Source organism: Triticum urartu, chromosome 7A, assembly GCF_056163025.1.
Source record: "Triticum urartu cultivar PI428250 chromosome 7A, HENAU_Tu73, whole genome shotgun sequence".
Taxonomy (NCBI): Eukaryota; Viridiplantae; Streptophyta; class Magnoliopsida; order Poales; family Poaceae; genus Triticum; species Triticum urartu.
In genome coordinates this window covers 412974806-412987955 of record NC_141879.1, presented here as the reverse complement: position 1 = coordinate 412987955, position 13150 = coordinate 412974806, and the positions used below count along the sequence as shown (strand labels likewise).

General features: G+C 48.2%; 1 protein-coding gene across 1 annotated transcript; it reads right to left on the bottom strand.

Moving 5' to 3' along the window:
• Nucleotides 1-732: 732 nt before the first annotated feature.
• Nucleotides 733-1977, bottom strand: LOC125543905 (putative CCR4-associated factor 1 homolog 7). Its single transcript, XM_048707405.2, has one exon. It carries the CDS (start codon nt 1776-1778, stop codon nt 894-896), a length of 885 nt encoding a protein of 294 aa, XP_048563362.1. The 5' UTR covers nt 1779-1977; the 3' UTR covers nt 733-893.
• Nucleotides 1978-13150: the final 11173 nt, after the last annotated feature.

Below are 13150 nucleotides of genomic sequence, written 5' to 3'. Positions count from 1 at the left end.
CCACTGTGAAGGACCAAACGATCTTATCTTATCACCAGTAAAGAGAAAAACTGTAGGTTTAATTCCTACAATCCAAAGAAGCCCTCAATGGCCACTGTAAATGAGCAAACGATCTTATCTTATCACCTGTGAAGAGAAAAACTGTAGGTTTGATATCAATGGAGTAGTTCCCAGTATGGGACAAAACCAAAGTAGAACGCTGAATCAAGCCCTGCATTTACTGAAATGGTATTTGTGATACGTTAGCGAAATAAAGCAAGAAACTGGTATCATAGAACACATATTGTGCACCTATGCACCTAAAAGGCTGCTAAAATAAACATTCTACATTACAGTCAAGTCCCAGTAATTAAGGGGAGCCAGTCAAATAGTGTTTATCTTGCAGGATATCCATTACAATGGTTGATAAGAGGTGCTAGGGCTGTGCAAGCAATGATATGTTTGGACATACTTAATAGTCTAGACTGAAAAAAATATTAATCAACTACTTTGAGCTGCAATATGAAAATCATTCATTCTGAAGAATGAAAATCAACACAAACAATGAAGAGTTCATTGAATTCCACAGAAAGGCAATATGGCAGCAAAACTAAGACCAGATGGTTGACACCTCTATATGAATGACTGGGTTCCCCCCAAAATGCACAACAGTTCAATTTTCAGTCGTGCACATCAAGGGCTGTCCCAAACCTTGATAGATGTCCCATACAGCTCAAAGGGAAAGACCGAGCATTCAACAGAACTACCATGATATAGCAACGAGAGTCATTTAACTGGGAACAATAGCTATACTACGGCAACCACAAGCAAATATTCAGATCAGAGAGCATATATTCAACAGAAACATTTCCTTTTTTTCAACCATAACATTGTCTTATTTGACTATCCATTACTCATTCGATGAGCAGAGCTGCTGGTGGTCTGTTCTCCCCACCATCAGAAATAAGACCATACAATACACCGGCATAATTCTCGGTCGATCCTCTGAAATATGCCTCCTTCAGCTTTTGGAAGCACTGCAAGGTCAGCAGCGAGTCGGACCCAGCCTGGTGGCAGATCCCCACACGTTGGACACCAAGTAGCTCACCAAGCTTGCTCAAGCCACCATGGAGGCTGCCGCAGTACTTCATGAGATGCTTGATGTCGTACAGCACAGGGAAGTAGATTCTGATGAGGTCAAAGAATCCAGGCATGGTGTCGGGTAGGTTCCGCCCGGTTAGCAGCTTGAGCAGGTACCCGAAGTCGTACCCGCTGTGGAATGTGACCCACTGGAGCTCAGCGTTGAGCAGGACGCCCGACGACATGAGCAGCTCGGCGAAGTGGCCTGTGTCAGCACCCTCGGTGGTGAAGCGGTCGAAGTCGATCCCGCTGTTGCGTAGCAGGTCGATGGAGTCAGCGTTGGCGGGGTCTGAGCGCGGATCGAAGCCCCGAAAGTTGAACTGCCAGGCGCAGGGGCGCCCCCCCGTGCCCCTGGCCGGGAGTGCGCCGTTCTCGTCGGAGAGGGTGAGACCAAGCTGGATGAGGCTCAGCATGTCGACGTTGGCCTTGAGGGTGGCGTAGTTGTACTCGTCATTGGAGCGAAAGCTCCCGAGCGGGCGGCACACGATGCCCGGGAACTCGGTGTCCATGGCGATGTACGGGTAATCGTCGACGACGTCACGGATCACGGCGAACTCCGCCTCGAGGTTGTTCGCCCATACCTCGCGGATCTCTACGCCCTCCTCGTCGGCGGGCTTACCATCATCGTCGGAGGAGGCGGGGGGTGGTGGGGCAGACATCGGAGCCGGTGCATCCAAAGATTAGGAGAGAGATCTTGTTGGGGGAGGAGGAGCGAAGCGGACTCTAGGGTTAGGGTTTGCGAGACAAACCGGCGGATCGGCGTGGTGGGGAAAGTAATAAGATGAGGAAGGGGAGGCAGAAGCAGGGGCCCACAGGTCAGCGCAGGCGGCGAGTGGAGCGAGAGGCTATGGGAGGAGAGGTGCGTGGACGATAAAGAGGTGGTGGGTGGGGAAGAAAGGAGAGGAAAGTGGAGGCGTAGTCACACCACGTGAGTTTTTTCTTATTTGTCAGTGTTTCATTTCATTTTAGTTGTTGAAATTAAACTTTCACTGAAATTCACGCTGCAAGTGGGAACGGGCCGTCCGCGGCGCCGCTTAATCAAGCCCGCATAATGTCATTCGTGGACGTCTACGGTTGAGAAAAAAAATATGTGAGACTTGTGAAACATCCCGCCAGGCCCGCATCTTACCCACATAACCCAAATATCCTTCCTCGATACAAACACTGGACATTAGGTATTCCGTGAAGATTGTCTCAAGAAAAAAAAGTATTCCGTGAGGAGTCGCTAGAGTGCTGGCGGCTAGCTAGCTCCTCCATGGCCGAGAAACCTCCCACCATCCTCTCTACTCCATGACTATCTCATTCTCTGGCACTATTATCCGAGTCTAAGTTTAATAATGTGATGAATGGTTAAATCTGGTGACCGGCAAGGTTTCAGGAGCGGCTGATTGAAGGCGAGCAACAACCGCGTCTAGGATCTCGATTCAACTAACAAGGCCCGCAAGAGCAGGCTGTTGACTGCGAGCATCACAAAGCAAAATCCAACCCACATGAGCAGGTTGTTGACTGTGAGAATCACAGAGCAAAATCCAACCCGTAGTGCGTTCAGCATGCAGCTGTGTTATGAAGTTTTAGTGATCTCCATCTGGCTTCCTTCCTGTGAGTTAGTCTAACGATTGATCTATTCTGTTTCGCTTTGTCTACTAATTATGTGGGCAAGCGGGCGTCCGCGAACAAACCATGTAGCATTTGTGGGTTACCCGCATAAGCCCACATAAATAAGTGGACAGTTGCGGCATTAAGTGGGACGCCCGCAGGTAGTCCCACTTGCAGCCTGAACTGAAATGGTTGGTCTGTGAACAGTTTATCAAGAGGGTCAGGGCAACTCCAAACCAAATACCAAATGGACGGTTCTAAATGTATGCAGATATTTCTCGACGTGTTCGTGGGCAGTGGACGGGCAGCGGTGCGTGGACGATAAGAATGGTTGCAGATCCAAGGGAGGTGATGGGTGGGGAAGAAATGAGATGAAAGTAAGCGGTGCAGCAAGCCGTTGTCACACCGCGTAATCTCTCCCTTCATTTGTTAGTGTCCCATTATTATTTTTCTTTGTTATAAAATTAAACTTTCACATAAACAGTTAGTCTGTAAATAGTCTGCCAGGCAACTCCAAACTGAATACCAAATGGACGGTCCTAAATGTATGAGGACATTTCTCGACGTGTCTGTAAACAGTGGGCGGGCAGCCGGCCATCCAACTGAAGCGGAAATAATAGATGGTAAAAGGACCTAAAAACAACTAAAATCCTACTCCACTCATCTCCAACGGAGTGAGGTCGACGGCCCCGCGTGAGACGGTCCGGAGTTGACAACGAATGCCTCGTTGGCATCGCTGTCGTGTTGGTCTAGCGCGTCGTCGTCCTTGTCCTCCAGCTCCTCGAAGAGGCGGTTGCGCAACACCTTGTTGACGCGGAGCTGCCAACACTCGCAGCAGATGATGCATCATTGTGCATGGATGCGAGGACCGCCCGATTCTCATTCACGAAGCCCAGGTCCGTTGCAACCATGGCCATTACGGCATCTTCGAACATGCGCTCCGCCGAGAGTTGGTCCTCTACGAGTCGGTGCTGAGCAAGAGGTGGTACCACTGCTGTTAGGGCATATTTCTCCCTTAGTGGTTTTGTTGATTGATGACAATGTCTTTGCAGACTGATCGTGTGCTTTGTGCATTTCAGATAATTGATCATATGGCATAAGACGATTCGAGCCCCGCGGAGTTTTTGAGTGAAGACGGTTGTTTTTCGTGCGTTTTTTCGATGAACTTGAGTCGTAAGGAAACCGTACTATCAAGAGGGGCCCGCTTCAGAAAGGTTTGGGTGGAATCATCACGTACACATTCTTCTTTGCACCCCGGTTATCTTTCCGATTCGATGGAGTTCTTCCTCTGTTTTGCAGAAGGGTGTTGGAGTGTTGCCAGCAGTAGCACCGCTGCTAGTACCGTGTGTACTACCGTCCTATGCTCGGGGCTCGTTTTGTTGTGTCGGGTTACACGGTAGTCCATCGATAGTCCCTCTGGCTCCCTTCCGTGGAACCCCTTTTGACCAAGTACAACAAGCGGTAGTAGGAGCGATAGTTGAAGCGGTAGTACCGCTTATAGGTGGTAGTATCGCGCCTACTACTGTTGCCACTACCGCTCGCGACTCTACTCTTCAGCGTTCCCCTGTTTGCCTTAGCGGTAGTAGGGAGCGGTAGTACCGGCTATAAGCAGTAGTACCGCCCATTTCGGGCAGTAGTACCGTTGTGTCCGTACTACCACTGCCCCTACCACCACAGTGCAATAGTATTGCAACCCCAGCGGTAGTATCTCTGGGGCGAGCGGTAGTACCGCTCCGGCGGCACTACTAGCTCGTGGCCCTGTGTCATTGCACGTACTTCCTGCCACTACCGCTTGGGCGGTAGTACCGCTTATGTGCGGGCTGAGGGTTGCATAACGGTGGGATTTGTCCCCCACTATATAAAGGGGGTCTTCTTCTGCAAGAAAAGTACCTCTTCCTCCTGAAAATTCCATTGCTGCTCCAAAGCTCATTTTAGCCCTATTTCTCTCCCTAGCCAATCAAACTTGTTGATTTTCTAGGGATTGGTTGAGAAGGCCCCGATCTACACTTCCACCAAGAGAAATTTGATTCCCCCACTAATTTCTTGCGGATCTTGTTACTCTTGGGTGTTTGAGCACCTTAGGTGGTTGAGGTCACCTCGGAGCCACAGTCCATTGTGGTGAAGCTTCGTGGTGCTGTTGGGAGCCTCCAATTTGGTTGTGGAGATTGCCCCAACCTTGTTTGTAAAGGCCGAGTTGCCGCCTTCAAGGGCACCACCAGTGGAATATAACTCCCTTGATGCGACTATATCTCCTACGTGTCGAAGCACGACTTAGAAGCATAACCGCATTGAAAGCAATGTCGCAAGTAAGGTAATCTTCACAATAACCCATGTAATATATAAAAGGGGAAAGGATACATAGTTGGTTTCACTCGCCACGTCACACAAATACATGAATAACATTACAATCATCCAATACACTCATGGTCTGACCACGGTACCAAAATAAAGATCAACCCCCACATGCGACACGGTCCCCGATCGCCCCAATGGGCACCACTACTGATCATCTGGGAAAGACACATAGTAACGACGAGAGTCTTCATCGAACTCCCACTTGAGCTCAAGCGCATCGTCTAGAGCGGTATCATCGGTCCCTGCATCTGGTTTTGGAAGTAATCTGTGAGTCACGGGGACTCATCAATCTTGCACCCTCGCGATCAAGACTATTTAAGCTTATAGGTAAAGGCAAGGTAGTATGTGGAGCTGCAACAAGCGACTAGCATATATGGTGGCTAACCTATTCGCAAAAGAGAGCGAGAGGAGAAGGCAAAGCACGAACGAAGAACGATGATCAAGAAGTGATCCTAGAACAACCTACGTCAAGCATTACTCCAACACCGTGTTCACTTCCCGGACTCCGCCGAGAAGAGACCATCACGGTAACACACGCGGTTGATTCATTTTAACTAAATTAAGTTTCAAGTTATCTACAATCAGACATTAACAAATTCCCATCTGCCCATAACCGTGGGCACGGCTTTCGAAAGTTCAAAACCCTGCAGGGGTGTCCCAACTTAGCCCATCACAAGCTCTCACGGTCAACGAAGGATATTCCTTCTAGCGGGAAGACCCGATCAGGCTCGGAATCCCGGTTATAAGACATCCTCGACAATGGTAAAACAAGTCCAGCAAGACCACCCGCTATGCCGACAAATCCTGATAGGAGCTGCACATATCTCGTTCTCAGGGCACACCGGATAAGCTAAGCATACGGGAGGCAACGAAACCCAAGTTGCCAAGGGACGGCCCCGCACGGTGCTCTGGGTTGGACCAACACTTAGAGAAGCACTGGCCCGGGGGTTTAAAATAAAGATGACCCTTGAGTCCGCGAAACCCAAGGGAAAAAGGCTAGGTGGCGAATGGTAAAACCAAGGTCGGGCCTTGCTGGAGGAGTTTTATTCAAGGCGAACTGTCAAGGGGTTCCCATTATAACCCAACCGCGTAAGGAACGCAAAATCCGGGAACATAACACCGATATGACGGAAACTAGGGCGGCAAGAGTGGAACAAAACACTAGGCAAAAGGCCGAGCCTTCCACCCTTTACCAAGTATATAGGTGCATTAAGATAACAAGATAATATAGTGATATCCCAACAATAAACAATGTTCCAACAAGGAACGATCTCCAATCTACACCTGCAACTAGCAACGCTATAAGAGGGGCTGAGCAAAGCGGTAACATAGCCAATCAATGGTTTGCTTAGACATGGTGGGTTAGAGGTTTGATATGGCAATTTGGGAGGCATGATAAGCAAGTGGTAGTCATCGTAGCATAGGCATAGCAAAAGAGCGAGCATCTAGCAAGCAAAGATAGAAGTGATTTCGAGGGTATGATCATCTTGCCTGCAAAGTTGTCAGAGTTGACTTGATCCTCGTAAGCGAACTCAACGGGCTCCTCGTTCACGAAATCGTCTCCCGGCTCTACCCAAACAATAACAACAAGCAAAAGGAACACAATCAACCATGTGTAATGCTCAAACAACATGATGCAAACATGGTATGGTATGCGGGATGCTGTATGTGATGCATATGCAAGATTTGACAAGGAATGATTGAACCTGGCCTCAACTGGGAAATCCAAGAATTCCACTGGAAAGGTGAGGTGATTTCGGTTGAAATCGATATAAAGATCACCGGAATCGGATGCACGGTTTGGAAATGGCAAGTAAAACAAATATGGCACCGGTGTGCGATAATCAGCAAGTAGCCATCTAAATGCATCAAGATAAATATGCTACAGCACCCAAACATGAAAAAAAATACATGGCAGGGATCCATTTATGATGCTTGACAAAAGATGAACACTGAGCTACGGCAAATTCATCCATTAACAGGTTCAAACAAGCATGGCAAAAGTGCAAACGATAACAGGTTTCAGACTTAGTGAAATTAACACAAGTCTGGAATTCAACATCAGGAAGCACACTTTAGAGCATGAAAACTACATGCTACAGGAACTTAACATGGCAAACCAAGGCATGGCATGAAGCTACTGAAAGCACTTAACAAAAGTCCCTTAGTGAACTTGAGCCAAAAGGGATCAGAAAATACAATTGCAAGCATGTGAACATGGCAAAAACATAAACAGATCTTAGACTTAGTGAATAACTTGAGCATGCAAATCAGTTAACGAGTAGGCATGTTCACGAGCTCGATGCACTCACTATAGAGCATGGCATGACAAAGTAAGCATACACCCAACAAGAATACATGACATAGAAGCTAGACATTGCAAGAACAACAACATAGCATGCACGGATCAATAGCAACATCCTCGGCAAAATCGCTAATCATGTCAAGAATCTGCCAGGATTCACGAAATAGCAAAAGTAGAGCTCGATTGACTCAAGCTAGGTGCTCCATAAATGCAAACAAAGACATGGATGGATAGAGCACCACAATGTTAACAAAACATACTTACTGATCATCCTCAAAACAGGCACGGATCACTAGGAAACAGCATGAACATATGGCATAACGACAAAATCAGGACAAGGACTTGGTGAAATTCTAAGTCCCTGAAATCAGCATTACCGATTGCACTACTTTGCAAGCTTGTGCTAGTCGCCACAGATATCACAAAAATACATGTTAGGTACCTCTGTAAAGATGGCATGACATATAACAAAGCACATGTAGAGCTCAGGAGCATATCATGCACACATTAATCATGGCAAAAATGACAAATATCTATTTGATGAAACAGATCTGCCAAGTTTATCATATAGCCCTCTTCCAATAGCATTTCGGGCATCAAGATGAGCTCAAATGAAAATGATGCAATGAGATGAAATGATGTACTCGTCGATACAAACATTTTGATATGCTACACGCACAAATCGGAGCTACGGATGCAGAGATACGACATTATGAAGATGCCTAAAAATACTGAAAAACTGGGGACTTAGTGAAATCTTTACCCTCCGGATCTAGGGTTTAGTGAAATCTTTACCCTCCGGATCTAGGGTTTACTGTAGCTGGCAGCGCGCGCGAACCGATGCAACTCCGGGGAGCTCTTGGTCTACTCCGGCGAGCTCTATAGGCGAGGGGAAGGCCGGATCCGGTCCCCCTCCGTCCGGATCCGACGGCGGGCGGCGGCGCCGGCCACCGTGGGGGTCCCTGGAGGCGCGGGGAGACGCGGTGGAGTTCGGCGAGGCCGGCGGCGGTCACCGGAAATGGCGGGCGGCGGGGCGGCGGTCGACGCGGCGGCGGGGAAAAGGCGAGGAGGCGCGGGCGCGAGGAGGAAGAAGCGGGCGGCGCGCGGCCTTAGCCCGGACGGCGGCGGGGAGGGCCGGCGCTGGGCCTGGCGGGCCCGCGCGGCGGCGGCGAAGTGGGGCTCGCCCACGGGACAGGTGGCAACTGCTGGTTCGTCCTGCGGAGCGGGCGGACGTGTCCGGCCGTCCGGATTTTGTCCGGCGGCGCGTGGAGAGGGAGGGGTCTAGGGTTTGCCCGAGATTTTTGGAAGGGGATCTATTTATAGAGGTCTAGGGATGTCCAAATTGAGTGCGGTTTTCGCCCACGCGAACGTGATCGAACGCTCTAGACGATAGAAGGGGTTTAGGTGGGTTTTGGTCCAAATTGGAAGGGTGTTGGGCTGCAACACATACGAGGCCTTCTCGATCCCTCGGTTAACCGTTGGAGTATCAAACGAAGTCCAAATGGCATGAAACTTGACAGGAGGTCTACCGGTAGTAAACCAAGGCCGCTTGGCAAGTCTCGGTCCAAACCGGAAATGTTTAACCCCCACACACGAAAAGAGGTAGAAAGGACCACCGGAGGGCATAGGAGCACCGGAATGCAAAACGGACAACGGGGAAAAAGCTCGGATGCATGAGACAAACACGTATGCAAATGCAATGCACATGATGACATGATATGAGATGCATGACAAAGGCAACAACACACGGAGACAAAAACCCGAACCCGAGGAAAAATAAAATAACTTAGGCCGGAAACGGCAAGAGTTGGAGTACAGATAAGGTAAATTACATCTGGGGTGTTACAACACTCCACCACTACGAAAGATCTCGTCCCGAGATCTAGGACTGGAAAAACGCCGGGTACTCAGAACGGAGGTGGTCCTCGCGTTCCCAGGTGGCTTCACGGTCGGAATGGTGTGACCACTTGACTTTGAGGAATTTGATTGACTTATTGCGAGTCTTGCGCTCAGTTTCTTCAAGAATAGCAACATGGTGCTCATGATAAGAAAGGTCTTCTTGGAGATCAATGTCTTCGAAGTTGACGGTGCGGTCAGGAGTCTTGAAGCACTTGCGGAGCTGAGAGACATGGAACACGTCGTGCACATTTGCAAAGTTGGAGGGAAGCTCAAGTTGATAGGCGAGATCGCCTCTCTTGTTGATGATCTTGAAAGGGCCCACGTATCTAGGGGCGAGCTTCCCTTTGATACCGAAGCGACGAGTACCTTTCATTGGAGAGACGCGGAGCTAAACATGGTCTCCGATCTCGAAAACCAAATCACGATGCTTACTATCATAGCAGCTCTTCTGGCGCGATTGCGCTGCTTTGAGGTTATCACAAATGACTTTGCACATTTCCTCTGCCTCTGTGATCAAGTCATTTCCAAGAAGTTGACGTTCACCGGTCTCTGACCAGTTAAGAGGAGTACGGCACTTCCTGCCATAGAGAATTTCAAATGGGGCCTTACCCGAACTCGCTTGGAAGCTGTTGTTGTAGGAGAACTCGGCATATGGAAGACAATCTTCCCACTTCATACCAAAAGATATAACGCAAGCCCTGAGCATATCTTCGAGAATCTGATTGACAGGCTCGACTTGACCGCTAGTTTGAGGATGAAAAGCTGTGCTGAAACGGATGTTGGTGCCCATGGCCTTCTGGAAAGAATCCCAAAACTTGGAGGTAAAGATGCTGCCACGATCTGAAGAGATCAACTACGGAATGTCATGCAGAGAGACAATCCGAGAGGTATAAAGCTCCGCCAATTGAGCTGTAGTGATAGACTCTTTGATAGGCAGAAAGTGAGCCACTTCAATGAGTTGGTCGATGACAACGAATATAGCATCATTACCACGCTTGGACTTTGGAAATCCCGTCACGAAGTCCATCTCAATGTGGTCAAACTTCCATTCTGGAATGGCAAGAGGTTGGAGGAGACCAGCTGGTCATTGGTGTTCTGCCTTCACTCTTCCGCAGACATCACATTCATTCACGAACTGAGCAATCTCGCGCTTCATTCGAGTCCACCAATACGCCTGCTTGAGGTCCTGGTACATCTTCGTACTCCCAGGGTGGATGGAGAGGAGTGAATTGTGAGCCTCGTTCATAATGACTTTATGAAGCTCACCTTTAGGCACAACAATGCGATCCTCGAAGAAGAGAGTATCCTTGTCATCAAGGCGATAGCACTTGTACTTGGATTGACTCTTAGCAATCCCAATCTTCACCTTCTTCACCATAGCATCAAGAAGTTGAGCCTCATGAATCTGATCTTCCAAAGTAGGAGAGACTTGAAGGTTGGTGAGGAAACCTTGAGGAACAACTTGCAGATTGAGTTTGCGGAAAGCTTCACAAAGCTCGGGTTGGTAAGGCTTGAGAATCAGACTGTTGTAGTAAGCCTTCCTGCTCAATGCGTCAGCAATTACATTGGCCTTGCCTGGAGTATATTCGATACTCGGATTATACTCTTGAATCATTTCGACCCAACGAGTCTGCCTGAGGTTGAGATTAGGCTGAGTGAAGATGTACTTGAGACTCTTGTGGTCAGTGAAGATGTCCACTTTTCTTCCCAATAGGAGATGTCTCCAAGTCAAAGGAGCATGCACAACTGCTGCCAACTCGAGCTCATGAGTGGGGTAGTTCTTCACGTGCTTCTGGAGAAGGTTGGAAAGCGGCTTCGCGATCTTTGAAAAGTTCTCAATGAACCTTCGACAGTAGATTGCGAGACCAAGGAAGCTGCGGAGTTGCTTCACATTTTGAGGTGGTTCCCAATTCACAATTGCAAACACCTTCTCAGGATTCACCGCTATGCCCTTGGAAGAAATGATATGTCCAAGATAGAGAACCTCATCGAGCCAAAACTCGCACTTTGAAAACTTGGCGTAGAACTGATGTTCTCTGAGCTTATCGAGCACCAAACGCAAGTGCTTGGCATGATCTTCCTTGTTCTTGGAAAAGACCAAAATGTCATCGAGGTAGACCAAGACGAAGTCATTTGTGTAGGCGTTAAAGATGAAGTTCATCATGCGAGAGAAAGTCGGAGGAGCGTTGACGAGGCCAAAAGACATGACAGTGTATTCATATGAACCATAGCTTGTTCTGAAAGCCGTCTTGGGAATATCTTGCTCACGAATTCGAATCTGGTGATAGCCCATACGGAGATCAAGCTTGGAGAACACTTGAGCACCTTTGAGTTGTTCAAACAGCTCGTTGATGTTGGGAAGTGGGTACTTGTTCTTTATAGTCTTCTTGTTCAATGGACGGTAGTCAACACAAAGTCGGTCCGTTCCATCCTTCTTCTTCACAAAAAGAACTCCACAACCCCACGGAGAAGAACTAGGTCAGATGAGACCCATTCACTCTTGAATATCGAGTTGCTTCTTCAGCTCTTTCAACTCTTCAGGTCCAAGCTTGTAGGGATGTTTGCAAACAGGTTCCGTGCCCGGCTCAAGATCGATAATGAATTCAACTGGCCGGTGCAGATGCATTCCTAGAAGCTCTTCTGGAAAGACATCTTGATATTCGCAAACGACTGGAATTTGAGAAATGGCATCCAGTTCACCCTTCTCATTGAGAGAAAACAGACGGATGGTATCATCATTAGCGGCAAAGACAATTACATCCTTAGACGAATGAGTCAATTGAATCTGCCTGGCAGCACAATCAAGCTGAGCCTTGTGCTTAGAAAGCCAGTCCATTCCAAGAATAAGATCAATATCCGAGTTACCAAGGACCATTGGAGAAGCCAGAAACTTGAAATCACCCATCATGATAGAAACATCCAGGACTATTGAAGTATCCCTCATAGACTTAGCCGAAGAAACCACTCCCATAGGTTTACCCAACATTTGCGGAACGAAGTCATGCTTGGAAACAAATGATCTTGACATGAAACAATGCGATGCACCAGTGTCAAAAAGAACTTTTGCAGGAGCAGAGTTAACTGGAAAGTTACCCATGATGACATCTAACGAGTCCTCTGCCTGAGCTGCATTCAACAAGTTGACCTTGGTGTGCTTGGGATTATGCTTGACCACAGCTGTACTTGCCGATCTCAGAGGAGGAGGAGGAGGGAGACACCTGTGATTGAAGCATTTGTTGGCATAGTGACCCTTATGTTGGCACTTGTTGCACGTGACCTCTGAAAGCGAACGGTGATACGGAGCACTTGATCTTGGAGCTTGAGACGAAGTCTTGTTCTGAAAGCCAGGGTTGGGTGGGTGGGAAGATCCACTGCCACCTTTGCTCTTCTGCGGATAAGGCTGATGGAACGGAGGAGGAGGAAGCCAATACTTCTGCTGCTTAGCCACTTGAGTTGAGGAAGAAGGAGTTGCATCTCTGACTCGCTTCTTGGAAGCATCGCACTTCAGTTGAGCAGTCTCTTGCTTCATTGCCATGTTGTAAAACTCATCGTACCTCTTAGGCTCAAAGAGAACGAGAGCTAGCTGGATTTCTTCTCTGAGACCACCCTTGAACTGGTATATCATGCTCTTCTCGTCAGGGACGTCTTGCTTAGTAAAATGAGCGAGCTTCTGAAACATCTTGTTGTACTCGTAAACAGACATAGAGCCTTGCTTAAGGTTGCGGAATTCCTCACGCTTGCTTTCAACCACACTCTGAGGAATATGATGAGCTTTGAAGTCTTGACGGAATTCATCCCAGGTAATCACATGGCCTCCTCTGGAATCTTTGTACTGCTGAAACCATTCTGCAACTTCGTCTTTGAGTTGGAAGGAGG

Coding starts and splice junctions, on each gene's coding strand:
- LOC125543905 (XM_048707405.2), bottom strand. CDS start 1,778: ATGTCTGCCCCACCACCCCCCGCCTCCTCCGACGATGATGGTAAGCCC.